General features: G+C 47.6%; 1 protein-coding gene across 1 annotated transcript in view; it reads left to right on the top strand.

Annotated features, from left to right (window-relative positions):
- Positions 1-15,938, top strand: part of FAT2 (FAT atypical cadherin 2) — a 58,687-nt gene that overhangs the window by 16,054 nt on the left and 26,695 nt on the right. Inside the window, exons 3-9 of the mRNA XM_010578954.1 lie at positions 228-542; positions 7,565-7,626; positions 8,469-8,780; positions 9,426-9,636; positions 12,145-12,284; positions 14,056-14,331; positions 14,793-15,003. Of these exons, the coding sequence (XP_010577256.1) occupies positions 228-542; positions 7,565-7,626; positions 8,469-8,780; positions 9,426-9,636; positions 12,145-12,284; positions 14,056-14,331; positions 14,793-15,003 (1,527 nt within the window). The remainder of the gene's footprint in view (positions 1-227; positions 543-7,564; positions 7,627-8,468; positions 8,781-9,425; positions 9,637-12,144; positions 12,285-14,055; positions 14,332-14,792; positions 15,004-15,938) is intronic.

Here is a 15,938-nt window from a genome sequence, read left to right as displayed (position 1 = left end):
TCCCCAAAATACCAAGGTCTTCCCTTTCACTTGTGTACCAAATCCCCCTCAGCACAAGCAAGCCCTCACCTTCCACACAATCTCGCAGCCATACAAGGTTGGTGCCAGAGTTTATACCTGCAGCAAATACCAGGAAGCAGACTAGAGACACAGACTGGTCTGGCATTAAGGACAAAGTGTTTTGAGTTCCTTAAATCCCTCACAAACACTTTCTGTCATTCTTCTAGGCACCATCCGGACCATAGGACCACTCGACCGAGAAGGAACATCTCACTACTGGCTGACAGTGCTAGCGCTTGACCTGGGAACAATTCCTCTTTCTTCTGTGACTGAAATTTATATTGAAGTCACGGATACCAATGACAACCCACCTCAGATGTCCAGACCTGTCTTCTATGCCTCTGCGATGGAGAATTCCCCACCAAACACATCTGTCCTTCAGCTTGATGCCTTAGATCCAGACGCCAGCTCAGAGGGAAAACTGACTTTTCACATCCTGACTGGAAATCCTCAAGGACTCTTCACCATTAACCTCATTACAGGTAAGACTGACCCAACTCAGCATCTGTTTTTGAGGCTTCCAAGTGCCCAGAGGATGTTACATATTCAATACAAACAGCCCACACAGCTGCCTTTGTCACACCTTCCTTCTGCAGCAAAAGTCCCAGACTCCGAATACACTGTGTGGGGAGGCTAAGGATTGAAACCCTCCACCTGAGGGCAGCTATTTGCATCCAGATGGCTCTTAGAATGACACAAAAGTGCTACTTTCAAAGCCCTAAACAGAACTAAGCAGCTGCTTTTAATCTTCCCCCTTATAAACGACTGCCCTATTGCACAGCCTGAGCCAGGAAACACCCTTCTGGAGGTGACTATCTGTTCCTGAGACAGACCAAGGCAGGATTAATAAAAGTGAATCCCACTGCATTTAAAGGCTCCACCCGTTCTCCAGCGCTATTAATGTAGTAAGTGTAGTAAGCCTCTTCTGCCATCTTCCTAGACTGTATCTTTCATCTGAGGATTAATTACCAGATCTTTCAGAGCCATCAAAAACCCGCTGATGTTTTGTGTAAACAGCTTCCTCAAACCATCCCAGCAGAGCTGACATTGGGCCAGTCTGGCAAGGAAAGCTGTGCTGAGCCCTTCACGCCATCAGCTCCTGGGAGAAGAGGGAAGGGAGGGCACAGAGCCTGCGTATGGGAGAGGATTAATTGCATGACTTTGATCTCCTGCAGATGATAAAAGCGGTTCACCTACTGCAGCAGGATAGAAGCCTGCTCTCAGATGAGAAAGGAGCTGGATATATTGAAAAAGGCTAGTGCAGCTCTCAATTACATGTTACCTGTGGTGTAATGGCTCTCTGGCAGTCCTCTACAGCTGGCTAGGAGGGGGATGTTTAGAAAGAAATTGGTACGCTGAGACACTGAAGTCCTGGTTGTAAGAGATTCATAGGGTGTCTCTACACAGCACCATACAGATACACCTGGAGATGTCAACTAACTGTGACCACTGCTACCCCCCGTTGTAGCGCTCTTCACCGTTAGAAGCTTTTTAGCTAGGTCAGGGCATTGCTCTGCATCCAACTTTCCCACATAGTCCAAACAACTATGCACAACTCAGCCACACGGACAGCTTGCACAAATGCAGGGTTCCACGGAGAGGTGCCTTCAGAGGCCCTGTTTAAGAAGACCACTGCCTTTTCGATGGGATGTAGACCAGAAATGGATATCAGGACACCAGACTAGCTCCCCTCATCTGCCAAGGTCCAGCTTGCACCCATGAACCTTGCAGGAAATTCAGCCTTCTCTGTGCTGCAGGCAGCAGACAAAACTGACCCCAGTGTCATGCTCCAAGGCTGTCATGTTTTACAGTAAAATAAGCAACACTGACAAAATCTGAACATTTGCTAATGAGACACCTCACCTCTAAGCCAACCCTTTAATTCCCATCTTGGACAAAAAAAGCTCTCTTGGGTATGAGTCATCTCCTATCCATCTCTCTCTACAGTCAGGTAATCTGCATGTGAAGAGCGATAAGTTTGTCAGTCCTGTAAGAAACCCATGAGCTGATCTTATCTCTTGGACAGTTGCTGGAGGTCTCTTATTTAAACCCTGATCTTGGAGGTTGTTTAAGGACCTGCTTCCAAGCCTGATGAGGATTCAGTTATCTGTTGTTTTACTTGCATGTCACCCAAAAGAACAAATAATTACCTGCAAACATTGGCATAAACTGAGCAGTTTATATCCTCATGCTTACAGCATCTGAAGAGAAGTTATCTGCTACTACTGCCAGAAAGAATATCACAGCTTGTCTAAATTTCAGGGCCATAGGCAGCTTACTGGAAACCCTGTGATATTTTCATTCTGCAGACAAGGGCATGCTAGTTGCTCCAATAAGTAGAATAAAAACATAATCTTTGGTCTCAGCCTGGTAGTGCAGCATTGGAAGATGAACTGCTGGTCTTTCTCTTCCTGGTCATTCTCATCAGTGCATGGTTGTATACAAAAAAAAGGGTTATCCCAGTGCAGTGCAAATCAAATGACTTACATTTGAACAGGAGAAGAGAGAAAACACTGCAAGTATCTGAGCACTATAGTGCTACAAGATCACTGATGTTTATTCTGGATTTTTAGTTAGGATATGTCCTTTGTTTTTCAAATGGAATAAATGTATCTCTTCTTTCACTGCCTAGAGGACATGATCGCAAAAAGACCCAGAAACATTTCAGTTCTTGAAATGCCAGAGGTCTATATGATCCAGATTGCCAATACTGCTTCCGTGGTCAATCCCAAATCCTATGACAGCAAAAGAGTTTGAGTAGACAGAGCTGCTTATCTGTGATGAAGCTGAATCTCTGTCACATTATTCAACGGTAAACGTTGAAGTTTCAAGAGGAAACCACAGAGGCTGCTGCTCTTAGTCACACAATTTGAGCAAAGGACAGGATGGTCTGCACGTGTCGGGAGTTCCTCCAGCACCCGGATCAGAAGGGAGGTTCCTACCTGGGGAGAGGACTGTGATAGAGACCTCTCCCCTTCTCCTATTCCACACTGCCATCAAAGGACAAATAAGTCACATTGGCCCTGAAATAAGTCAGAGCACGAGAGGGACAGAGGTCAGTCTGGGTCTCTCCTAGGCAGGGCAATCCTGGTAGGAGCCCGTTGGCAGAGGGAGAGGATGAGGAAGCTTGTTCTCATCCTGTGCACTAATAGGAATTAAGGTCCTTATTTACTGTTACAACAGGCACGTCTACACCCAGAATAACCCTGCAGAATAGCCCTGGATAATTATTCAGGGCACAGTGCCACACTATTGCAAGTAACCTATTTCTGGTCCTGGAGCCGGCTTGTTCTGCTTTTGATCCAGTATCTTGACATGGGGGTGGCTTGGCTGGTGGAGACATGACCATCAAGGCCCCTTTACTTCTCCTCCTGAGGTCTTGCAGGGAGACAGGAACAGCCGTGATAACTGTCCCTCAGCAGGGCTTGGCTCCTCCAGCATCCCTGAACTACCACAGAAGGGCTCTAAGCTCTTCCAGCTCTCAGTTCCGTAAAGAGGGTGGAGAAAAAGAGGGAAAATAAATGAAAGGCTAATGAGAAGAGGGAATAAAACTGCGCAGTGAGATGAAAGCTATCTGCCATCGGCAATGGAATCTCTCCAGCCCAGCCTGGCAGCTGGTGCACAGCAGTGTTTGTGGGAGACAGAGAGATAGAGAGATAGATACATGGAGAGATGGGGAGATAGTAGGGTTTGGGGTATTCTTTAGCTGGAATGATTTTCAGTTTGTTTTGTGCAGGGTTTGCAGTCCCTGATGTGAAAAGGGTTCTAGTCCAGACAGAACTGGGAGGAATTGGGAGGCTGTGTCAGGAAGAGTCAGGATGAAGGCATTCATCTTGCTGAAAAGCTGTTTGGAGAATCCTTTGACCTTGGACTATTCATCTCCAGCTCTTATCTAGTGCTTGTTCTTCTGGTGCTTCTCCTGCTGTGTCAGTGTCCACGGGCTTCCCCAGGATGCCTGTGGTTCCCTACACTTCTCTGCATGGAAGGACATCCAGACACAGCCTGCTCTTTAAATCTGAGGGATGGCTGCACTGCTGCTCCCTGAGCCAACGTACCACAGGCTCCAGCTGAGCATGGACTGGTGCAAAGCAGGGTCAGAACAAGAGGGGAGGTGGTAGGAGGAGAAGAGAAGGTGAAATGGAAGCAACAGTGAGACAACAGAAAGAGGATTTCAGAACAACCTCTTCCCTTCTCAGGCTCTTGTGAAAGCCCCAGTGCCTACAAACCTGATTCTGGCTATTTTAACTATCTTAGATTTTCCTCCCTGCAGCCAGGGCAGGGGGCCAGCAACCTCCACCCCAGCCCTGCTCTTGCCAGCAGAAGTTATTATTATTTTTTTTTCCCTGACAACAATGCACTGTTAATTTTGCTGCTCCTGTTCCAACACGACCAGCTTTCCTCTCTCCCCTTTCCAGGCAGCAAGCAGGAAAATTGCAGATAATCCTTTCCCATTGCTGTGTGTAGATAGGCTACCAGAGCAGAGTTTGTGCCTGCCTGTATGCTAGGAACAGACGGGATTGTTTCTGGATCTTCAGGTGAACACAGAGCTTGGCAATTTGGCCAAGTGCAGTTAGGACCTTTGGCAGTTTTGTTCAGCCTCTGTAGGACTCAGCAAAAACCTTCAAGAACACATACAAGAACACAAATAAAGGACACCCACTCGATCGCAAGTCCGTGGGACTGTCTAGCTGGTGTTTTCCAGAGGGGCAGGGATTGCACTGATAACTCGCACATGTGCACACACACGCACAAAACACTCTCATTAAAAACTAAACTTCCAGATCCTTGTAGGGGGCAGCAGAAAGAACTGAGGAACTGTTTCCCCAGGCCACGAAAGCTGAGGGCAGTTCCCCTTTAATAACAGTTTCCACTTCCATTATAGCCCTCTGGCTTCGCAGGGTGTATAACCAAGTAGCAACAAATAAAAATATGCATTAATTCCAGCTGGCTTCTCTCGAGCACCACGTCCCATCCCCGTCTCCCTGTCTCTGGGTGCTCAGCGTGAACACTGCTGGCAGTTTGTGCACCTTGGCAGCCGCACAGCACCACGGCTCCGTACAGAATTAGAGTGATTAACTGTTAACGACAAGAGCTTTCTGGTCTCAAGGCAGAGTGGTAATTGGCTCTGGAGAGGAGAACTGGGAGCCACGATTGAGCACAGGGTAAGGGTCAGAGTGATTTTGCCTGGGGTCAGGCGGAGAAGCCAACCCTTTGACTTGTGACTCAACAGATACAAAGCTAAACCCAAAAATGCCATCCATTAGGACTCCCAGCTGGGATACAGTACAGGTCTGTGATAGAGAATACTCCCCAGGAGATCTGAACATCTTCAGTGGTACAGACATTCATGAGAGTCATTAAGTTCCAGCTCATCTGCCTTCACCACAGTCCTTTTCCAGCTCTAGAAAGCTCAGCTATGATCCTGTTTTCTTTTATTTTTATCATTAATTAGGCCATGAAAGAATTTCAGGGTGTGTCCAAGCAAATCCAAATAATCACTCCAGAGTGGTTTAAGTTACCTTCCATCAGCTGGCATGCAGTAACCAACTGCAAACAAGGTATTAGTCTGTTGCAACTGAATTTTGCAATCCAATAGACTAGAAATATCCCCAGTGTGCACACAGGTATTGGGCGGCTCCTTTGTCAATATCTAGCTATATGTCCTATGGGCTTGTTTGGCCAAAATTATGAACCATCCCCTGAGGTAGCTGGAGTTTTAGGCTTTGCTCCCCTGTCCTTGCCAAACTATCGGCAATGCGGACAGGAGCATCAGAGATCTCAGTGAATTGCTACTGCGATTCCTTCTTTAGGCCCTCATTAAGCGAGCATTTCCATGCATATCAAGAGTTTTGCTGCTATTGGAGCCCTATAGCCTCCTATGAGCCTGGGAGAGGTTCAAAAGCTCCTCAGCCAGTGTGCTCTCAGGCCACTGCTGAGTCCTCTTCACCTGCCGAGGAAGGTGAAGGTCAAAAGGAAGATTAGGGAGAAGAAAAAAAATCCATGATACACATGCAAACAGAGTCTTTCAAATCATCTTGTCATAACACATTAAGGAGTGTTGATTTATGATTGTAAAGGCATCAAATAAATGTTTAGTGCAGTGGCTGATGCCAAATATGAATAATCCCAGAGATCATGTGGCAAAGGTCAACAATAGTCTTGTTCCAATCAGCTGCACCTTGCTCCCTCCTTCAGCTGCCTGGTGTTTCCTTGCAACCATTTGAAATTTTTGCTCAGACAGCAATACACTAAAGTATGATACAACTGGAAACAATACTATTAATTAAAACTTTTTGGCTTTGGACCAGGAATGAGAGTTGTGTTCACGCAACTCTGATTTACAAGTCTTTTAGGATGCACAAGTGCACGTGCTCACACCACTGCAAATGTACGCTGCCTCCCATGCAAAGCATTTCCCAGAGTAGCATGAGCCTGTATCACTGCTTCCAGTGGTCAGGAAAATTCACTCTGCCTTTCGTTTGTGCGAGGAAGCAGGGCTTGCCTCCACAAGGAATAAACACAATGATAACGGCCACCACGGGGAGCAGAGCAGGGAACGGACAAAAACACTCGCAGGTATCAGACTTGATGACTTTCAGAAGATAATGCATTATATATACAATTTCCATCATCTGTAAAGCAGTTGTGAAAATGGTGTAGAGCTGCTTTTCCCCAAAGGCGAAGGGTCAAGGCACTTGATAAAGACTATTATCAAACCAGACGTGGAAACACAAGCCTCAACTCCATCCTTTACACACTTGCATCTACTCAGCTTAGTCATTGACAGGCCAAAAAGAGGTAATTATGATGATTTTGTTTAAACTCTAGTTTACTATAGCCACAATTCCTCCCTCCTGCATCCAACCTATTCCCTGCAGTTAAACTAGTGTGTATTTTTTAGAAATCCCTCAAATCTTGCAACTATTAGAGGATTCAGCCTGTCTCTTAGCAAGGCTTAAATAATATACTAACATTATTATCAACTGTATACCTTATTTTTAGCCTGAATGCATTTGTTCTAGTGGTAGAATAGAGGGTATTTCCCAAGACAGAAAACAAACTTTTGTCAAAACACTGTAAATTACAAAGAGCAAGGTTCAGCACAGGGAAAATAGGAGTCAAGACTTGTTAAGAGGCCAAACTTGTGCCAGCACATGCAGAATGTTTCTTACTTAGAGGCATAAGAAAAATTTTGTTTTCATGGTTCTGCAGCCTTTCTCACCAAATGCCTTCACAACCTTCAACTGCTGTAGGCACCTGGTAGGTGTCCCACCTCCTCCATGGTCTCTGTAATCAGAGGAGTGAAAGCAGCACCTCCACACAGGGATTCACACTGGAAGTGGACAACTTGCCCTCTGGGGGTATCTGATTTTCTCTTCTGATCACAAAGGGAACCTGAAAGAGGATGGGCGGGCAGACTGATGTGGGGCACGCGGGGATTTGATCAGCCCTAGCTTTCCTCGGACGCTGAGTCTTGGAGCTCAAAGGGTTTTTTTCTTGGCAGGTCTGATTTCTACAACTTCACGGCAGCTGGATCGAGAATACAAGGCTGAACATATCCTAGAGGTGGGTAATGAAGATTGTAATTAGCTTTATTTACCTACAAGTGTATTAAGTCCTCAAAGAGCTTTCCTTGCAAGTTGGAGCACAGAGAAAGAATCTCATCCCATCAGCTCCCAACTGCTGGGAAACTTAATTAAATGGTGTGTGTTGCCCTAAGAGACAGCTGCAGCAGTACTGCAGGGTTTATTATTTCCTTACTGAAGACTGGAGCAAAAGGCCTGTTCTGGAAGCTGTGGGAATGCAGGAAGAGGACTGGAATTGTCCTCTAGCAGGACGGATAATAAGCTATGGGGGAAAGAGCAAGCCAGAGAAATCCACCCTCATTTATCTCATTGTATCAGACATTGCTGTGTAGTTTTGTGTTACCGGCCCCCATCCTTAGCTGCTCCAAGCTATGCGTATTTACATTAGAGGGATCTTGAGGGGTTTCAGTCTATCAGGGTGATTGAGGATAATACATTTCCCTCTGCAATGTAACAAGCTGTGAGCATGCACAGGCACAGCGGAGTGAGGATGGGTGATAACTTGCCGAGCCATTGCAATACAAATGTTTTCAGTTGTGTGACCCCTAATGACCAATCTGACCCACTGCCCGGAGCAACTGCAAAGCAGGAGCCCTGCAGATGCACCTCCCTGTGCATGCACAAGCCTTGCACAGTGCCAGCTACAGCCACCAGATTTTACCCTGCAGAGAGGAGCAATTGCCTCTGAAAATGTTGAGATACAACTGCAGATCCACACAAAACCCCTACTTTAGTCATTGCCCATCAGGATGAAGGCTGGCTGCTCGGGTCCTAGGTCACGACAAATTGCTCTGTCACCTACTCCCTTTGCTTGCTTGGCAGGTGGCCGTTTCTGACAACGGAGAGCCATCCCTGAAGTCCACCAGCAGAGTTGTGATACAAGTCCTGGATGCCAACGACAGTCCTCCCAGTTTCCCCCACAAGCTCTTCATGGTGCAGCTCCCCGAGAGAGACGCCTCGGAGACGCCGCTGCCAGTCTACAGGCTGATTGCTTCAGACCGTGACCAGGGCCAGAACAGCCAGATCACCTACACCATTGAGGAGGAGGAGGAAGGGATATTCACCATCAACCCCACAACCGGCATGGTGTTCTCCAGGAAAGCTTTTCCTGCCTCCGAATACAACATACTCACGGTGAGAGGAGAGGGAAGGAGAGAGAGACAATGCAAAGAGATGGGTGGAGAGGGAAAGAGAAGAAAGGCTGCAGAAACAGAAAAGATAAAAGAAGCAAAGAGATGGAGAGAATGCAGCAGTGGGAGGAGAGCTTGAATGAGACAGACTTGGGTTACAGGGAGAGAAACTGGGAGGGAATGATGGGAAATGCAGAAGGTAAGAAGCTACTAAAACAGAGGATAAATTAAAATTAACTGCCTAACCCACTCTCAGAGATGAACACAGTGATTCACGATCCTATATGGATGTGACCCGAACCTGAACAGTCTTTGGGTTTCAGCGGTGCCTCCACTTAGCAGTCTGATCAGACCATGGGGCTTGGATATAGGTTTAAAGCTTTCCCATACTCTGTGGGTCCTTGCAATGAGGCTTGTGATCCAGGTCTCTGCTGTGGATTGAGCTTGGCAGATTTGCTTGATGTTCAAGAGGAATTTGGGTTACATACATGGCTCTGCCTTGGAAGCAGCCAGAGCACAGGCCACTGGGTCAAGATTTGTTTTGTGGGATTTTGGGCGCACTTGGCCCTGAAATTCCTGGTGGGTGGGAGAAGCAGCTTCCCGTGGGCTCAGCCAGCCTTCTCCTGACTGCATGTGCATTTCCTGGCAGGTCAAGGCAACGGATGGCGGCAGCCCACCACTTTCCTCCCACGTGCGGCTTCACATCAGCTGGGTTGCCCGGCCTGGCCCTTCCTCGGAGCCACTAGCTTTCGATGAACCCCATTTTAACTTTGCCGTGATGGAAACTGATCCTGTAAACCATATGGTGGGAGTGATCAGCATCGAAATGGGCCCCAGCCAAGTGTGGTTTAATATCACAGGTGAGACACAGAAATTAAACCAGGGCAGCAGTGTCTGGGAGCGTTTGCCCCAGCTCCCTTGGCTTTCAGCACTCACATGCCTGCGCGAATGAAGTTGGTTGCTTTAGGTGTAGGTGAGCTACAGGGACAGCTTTCTCACAGACACCAAAAGGCTTAAACAGCCATAGACAAAGCTGCCTGTCCAAGGGCTCTGGTGCCAAGTGCAATTATCTATCTAACACACTTTTTAATGACGTTCTGGGACTTGCCGGTGTTTGAAGTGTTCTCCGATGTCGCGTGAAAGGCAGGGCATACCAGTCCCAGCTCCTCCTGGGAATCAAGTGACACTGTTGGTTGTGGTAAAACAGCCTGTGAGGATCCAGGTGTCTGGCTGGGGCTTGCAGACACACACCCCCTCCCCCCGGCATGTTCCCTCCCTGCTGAGCCCATAGTCTTGACGGAGAGCCAGGAGAGAGGGATTCCTCAAAAAGCTGGTGTGACCTAACTGGTGGGGCTCTCCTTTCCACCTCATGGCATCCCAGGGATGACTTAGACATGAAACATGAAGAAGCTCTAGGGCCTTCTCAAACACACACGATGCTAGGGCAGAGGGGATGTAGGCTGTCACCCCAGGGGACTCATCAGGCAGTGTGTGAGCAGAACTGGTCCTACGAATGAGGGCCAATTGTGCTCATGTAATTTGGTGTTTTGAAGTGGTGCCCCAATCTGCCTTGCACAGCCTTTCCCTGACACTGCCTGCAGGGCTTGCCCTTGTCAGACAAAGCCTTAATTGGGTGAGTGAATAGTTTTTCCCGTTACTACATTAGGGCAGGGATAATGGTGTATAAATACAATTAAGCAACAAGAGATACAATGCTAGAAGGAGCAGGCAATATCAGTGCCAGGCTTATCTGGCCTTAGTAGTGTCTGCTTGGGTTTGCAGAATTAACAATATATTTCTCTGAATGTAATCCTATCATTTCCCTGCTGAGTGCTTGCCTGTATGCTCAGCCCCATCTTTGCCAGTTCCTAGTGCACCAAGTGCTACTCAGGGCTCTCTTAGTTTCTATACTGGTGGAAGAGGACAGGATTTCATTGTCCCTGCTAGGGAAGAAAAGCATCACAGTAGCTGGCAACCAAGCACGTGATGCAGAGATCCAGGAGCCTTCAACACCTCATTCAAAAACTCACCTTTCCCAGTCCACGAAGGCTCTTTCACTGGGGTTGATGGTGTCTGCAAAAACTCTGACAAAGCAGCATCTTTCTTCATCTCTCTCCTTTCCTGGGCTTCCTCTTTCCCTTTGGCACCATGCAAAGGGTGTCCTTCTCTCTTTTCTCAGGGAAAGGCTTCCATGGGTCTCTCTTTTCCTCTGTCTCTGCTTCTTTCTGTCTCCTTCCCAGCAGAAAAATGGTGGTCCAGATGGCTGGCAACCACTGCCTTTCTCCCACAAGGCAAGATGTGTAATTTAACAACCAGCCAAGATTTTCCTAGCTGGTAAGAGAATAAAGCAGAATCCAGAGCATCCAGTAGCCGAGAAGGGAAAAGTTGAGACCTGGGATGAATCGCAGAAAACTGCTTCTACCTCTCCGTATCTCAGAACAGCGTAGCGGGTGTTTCACGTGCAACAGGGAGCTAACACAGGCCTCCAGCAAGCGAGGCATGAGAAAGGAGCTACCACGCCAGGGCTGAACAGCAATAGTGTGAGGTACAGCCTTCTGCTGCTGAGCTGCTCAGGCCTGCGGTTCCCTGCGCTATGCAGCCATCTGGGTTGGAGGCAACAGGCTCTGCTCACCCTGGAAGCGCCGTCTGCCTCCCCAACTGTTCAAGAATTGGGCTGCTTCAGGTAGCTCACAGGCTCCCAACTGTGGCAACGAAGACCATCACTGATATGCCCACAGTGTGACCTTGAATTGGAAGCCAGCAAGAGCGTCGTTCAGCCCTGCGGGTCCCTGATCCATGCTAAGCCTGTGATGCTGCATAGCTGGATGCCTTGTGCAAATAAATCAATGTTCAAATGTGCCTGTTGCAAATCTAGCCAGGACATCATATGCATATGTGCATCCGTTCCTCTTTTCTCCTCCTCCTCATTTTCTCCAGTTCCCCTCACCTTCCCTTTCATACTCCTTTGTCACCATCTGTGACTACCTCTTTGTCCAGTTTCTCCATGTCCTCCCTGTCTCCTGTGTCCATCTATCACATTTTGTATTGAGTTTCCAGATTTGGGGGAAACCTCACCTATGGCACTGTCCCCAGTCTAGCTGTGGCCAAAGAGGTACAGCTGGAATGAATGCCTACACGTCCTCATTCAAAGTACATTGCCTGGCATGCCACGTATCTGTGGCTGGGCATGAGCTCCTTGTGTGGTTTGTGTATGGTGTCTGAAGGGGAGATCCTCATCCTTTGGATCTCCAAGCAGCTCCTAGAATCCCTTCCCCTGCAGAGGCTGCCAGTTCCTGCAGCTTGCTCCAGACAGAAATCTAGCTATAACTGCCTCCCCATTTCCTTTTCTCATCCCTCCCTTATCCCAGGTGGCGATGATGACATGGATTTTGACATTGAAAAGAGTACAGGCAGCATGGTCATTGCAAGAGCCCTCGATGCAAGGAAGAAGTCAAGCTATAACCTGACGGTAGAAGTCACTGATGGGTCCACTACTATAAAAACCCAGGTAATGTCTTCTTCTTTAGTAGAGACCCCATCTAGAGTGAGTATATGCCAAGGGAATCTTTCTTCTGACTCTGCTGAGCTCTGGATCAGGTCCCAGGCACAAAAATCTTCTTACACTGTGATCTTACATTACACAGTGACCCAAGCCTTTCCTAAGTACCAAGCTAAGATTTTTTTTTTTTTTTTTGAAAGATGTTGTTGGAAACGCAAATGATCTAGGAAAGCCTGGGTCTTTCCTGTTGATCACAGCCAGCACACAAGGACACATCTACACCACCAGCCAAGCTGGGGTGGCAGTTCACACTCCGAGACCTCAACTTGCTCTCAGCTGCTCAGGCTGAACTACAACATGGCTGGGACAAATGCTAAGACATAAGGGAAATGCATATGCAGTTAGATCAGGCTTGGGTCCATGGTACCATGTCAAGGGGCGTTCCTGGGACTTGCTAGCCTATGTAAAGCCAGCACAGATGCATCTGCAAGAGGTGAAGTCAGGCCCCACCCTGTGCTGCTCCAAGTGCATTGATAACATATCAGTACTGAGGTCCAGTGGGCGAGCGGGGCAGCTGCAGAGATGCTGTGTCCTCTGAGCGGTCACCTGAAAAGCAAGCACTGGTGAAAGGAGGCACTGTGCTCTCAGGCATGTCCCTGAGCCCCAACTAAAACGGCTGCTGAGATTTGCCCATCTTTACCTACAGTCAAGAAGGATATTCAGAGCTTGATCTTTCACCAACCATTTTCTCCACGCATAAGCAGCAGCCAAAAATCCAGCCCGCACTGCACAGGAAGACCTAGAACGTGAGTCACCCATCAGTGACGCTTATTGTGGGAAATTCACTATGGAGGTTTGCAGGGGATGATGATTGAAGAACACTACCATTCCTGTGAAATGCAATGTCAACTACCTTCAAGTATTGTTCCAAATAAACAAACAAAGCCCCACCTTGCCTGGTGTGCATTCCCTGCCACCTTGCATCTCATCCCTACATTTATTTTGGCACTCGAGGCTGCTAGCAGATGTCAAAAAACCTGCTTGTGCAAAACACCCATGCCATGTTCAGGTTTGCTAAAGGAAGAAAATTCCTACTCTTGGTTGGGACTTCCTAAGACGCAGTAAACACATCGGTAGGGGAGTGAGGACAGTCAGGGAAGGACATCAAACAGGAGAAACTAGGTGACTTGGCAGGCAGGATTCAGGCAGGACATTCACAGGGGTTTGCTGTTAAATGCAGAGGGGAAGATTTGGCTCAAAAGTGTAGACCACAAACTTTGCTTCTGCATACCTTCTTCACACATGTGCTGCTCTTGAGATAGGCCAGCCCCTCCCTTCCTTTACCAAACATCCCCCCTCTGTCAGCTTTCTGGCATGTAATTAATGAGGGCTGGTGTGGAGGCACCAGCCAGCAAAGCTGGCACCACAGCTGAGCGACTATTACTTTTCATGGCAGGCTGTGACGGTTTCCCTGTGTGCCAAGTGCAGGCACGTTCACTCTGAATGGATTGCCAGATCGGGGAAATTAAAAAAAAAAACAGAGAGGAAGCAAACTGAAAATCGCTAAGGGAAGGCACAGCAGGAGTTCCTTGGGGAGAAGGACAAAAGGGCTCCCAGTCACCATGGATGGCAAAGCCCCAAGAGTTGGAAAGCTGTGACAGTTACAAGGTTCAGAGCACGGCTACACCCAAAAGGGGTTCGTAGCTGAGATTTTACATGGCTGCATAAGCCAGGTTGCTCCCATGTCTCTGCTGCCCTCACCGTGCTGTCTCCCGCACAGGCATTTATCCACGTGATTGACATTAACCAGCACCGTCCCCAGTTCCTGGAGAACCATTACGAGGTGAGGATTCCTGAAGATACCCCCTCGGGGAGGGAAATCCTTCAAGTCCGTGCAACAGACAAAGACAAAGGCAAGGGGCTCATCTACACCATCCATGGCAGCGTGGACCCCAAAAGCACAAGACTTTTCCAGTTGGATCCAAGCAGCGGGGTCCTCACAACTGCAGAAGGCTTCAGTTCCCAGCCCATGCCTCAGCACACCCTAACAGTAATGGTGAGTCCTAGCCAAACCCTGCTGAGTCCATCAGCTTGGCCGGGACATATGGGTCGCTGGAGAAATTAAAACTGGTTCTAGTCTTTGAGGGAGAATTTGTCTAGAACAACAGGTAAGAGGAAAGCAGGGTGTTAACCTTTACTATATAACCATCCTGGATAAATCTAGGTAACACCCTGCTTTCCTCTAACCATGTGCTGAGCCCTTCACCTGCTAATTTCATTGGAGGGCCACTGGATTCTTATACAAGAAAGCATGGTGAATAATTGTTAATGTTTGGTTTCAAGTTCAAGGCTGAACTTTGGTGCTGAAACTTACAGGCTCATTCCCACCCCAGGGGTTGGTACCACTGAAAAATTCCACTCTCTGTAAGAGTCCTGATGAGCTACTTGGAAGCCTGGTGCAGGCAAGGCTGCCTTCTCCCTGAGTGTGACTGTACCTGCTTTTCCTCTGTCATTCAGGTACGAGACCAGGAGGTCCCCATCAAGAGGAACTTTGTTCGAGTCATCATCCACGTGGAGAACTGCAACCTTCACCCTCCGCAGTTCAGCAGCATCCATTACGAAGCAGAAGTGCTGGACTCAGCAGCGGTGGGCACAGAGGTTGTACAAGTCAGAGCCCTTGATCAGGACCAAGGAGCCAATGCCGAAATCCACTACTCCCTTCAGGCAGGTGAGAGCCATGCAACAAGACAGTTTAGGCTATGAACATGCCTGCATTTCCATGCTCTAGCTGGGGGGTCAGAGAGTGGATCAGTTTTCTCTAGCTGTTGCAAAGAACAGTAAATGGCTGCACAGATTTCCTTCCTATCCAGAGGAAATCTAGAGCAAGCAGGTAATCTCCATATTATGGGATAGCAGCATCCTTCCTTAAGAGGACAGTTCAATGTTGAGTCACTGGTCTAAGAAAAAGTGTGACTGGATGAGTTAGAACAACTTAAAATCTGCTCTTCTCATCCATGGGACCTGAGGGAGGGATCCCTGTTCAGTTGTTAGGCAAAAGTACTCCAATTCCCACAACAGTCATCATCACTTTCACCATTTCTACCAAGAAATACACCCTTGAGGAACAGTGAGACCCTCTCAGCATTGGTTGACAGTGGTTTGGGGTCATACAAGCTCAGTGGGCAAGTATTTTATCATTCACTCTACAAGTTAAAACTTAAATATTTATGGCTGTGCCACACTGCCTATTTAGCAAGTAAATTCGTTGCAGGAGACAAGCCATCCTTTGCTCCATCTTTCTCACTGCAATTTAGATCAAGGACTGAGGAATTTAATTGCTCCTGAAGTATTGGTAATTATAAGCATGACAGGGCTTGAAGGAACTAGCACAGTCTGTGCTACCATGTTCTGCACACGAGGCAAAAGCTTCAAGCACATGCTCTGCCACCACTAAATATGCTCAAATTAGAAGCGTATTTATCTCTAATTTACATTTTGATTGATTTAAAAGTTACCTCGTAGATCTCAATGAGTTCATTGTTCTTAGAATGAAAATTATTTAGAAATTAATGAAGATTGTTGTCTCCCAGTGAAAGAAACAGATGTTAATTAGGTCTGAAATCAGGAGCATCTATGGAAAACAGGTTCAGAAAACCAAAACCA

Source organism: Haliaeetus leucocephalus, unplaced genomic scaffold, assembly GCF_000737465.1.
Source record: "Haliaeetus leucocephalus isolate CR32 unplaced genomic scaffold, Haliaeetus_leucocephalus-4.0 Scaffold656, whole genome shotgun sequence".
Lineage (NCBI taxonomy): Eukaryota > Metazoa > Chordata > Aves > Accipitriformes > Accipitridae > Haliaeetus > Haliaeetus leucocephalus.
Note: the sequence above shows the minus strand (reverse complement) of the source record. Positions and strands in the feature narration are given on the sequence as shown.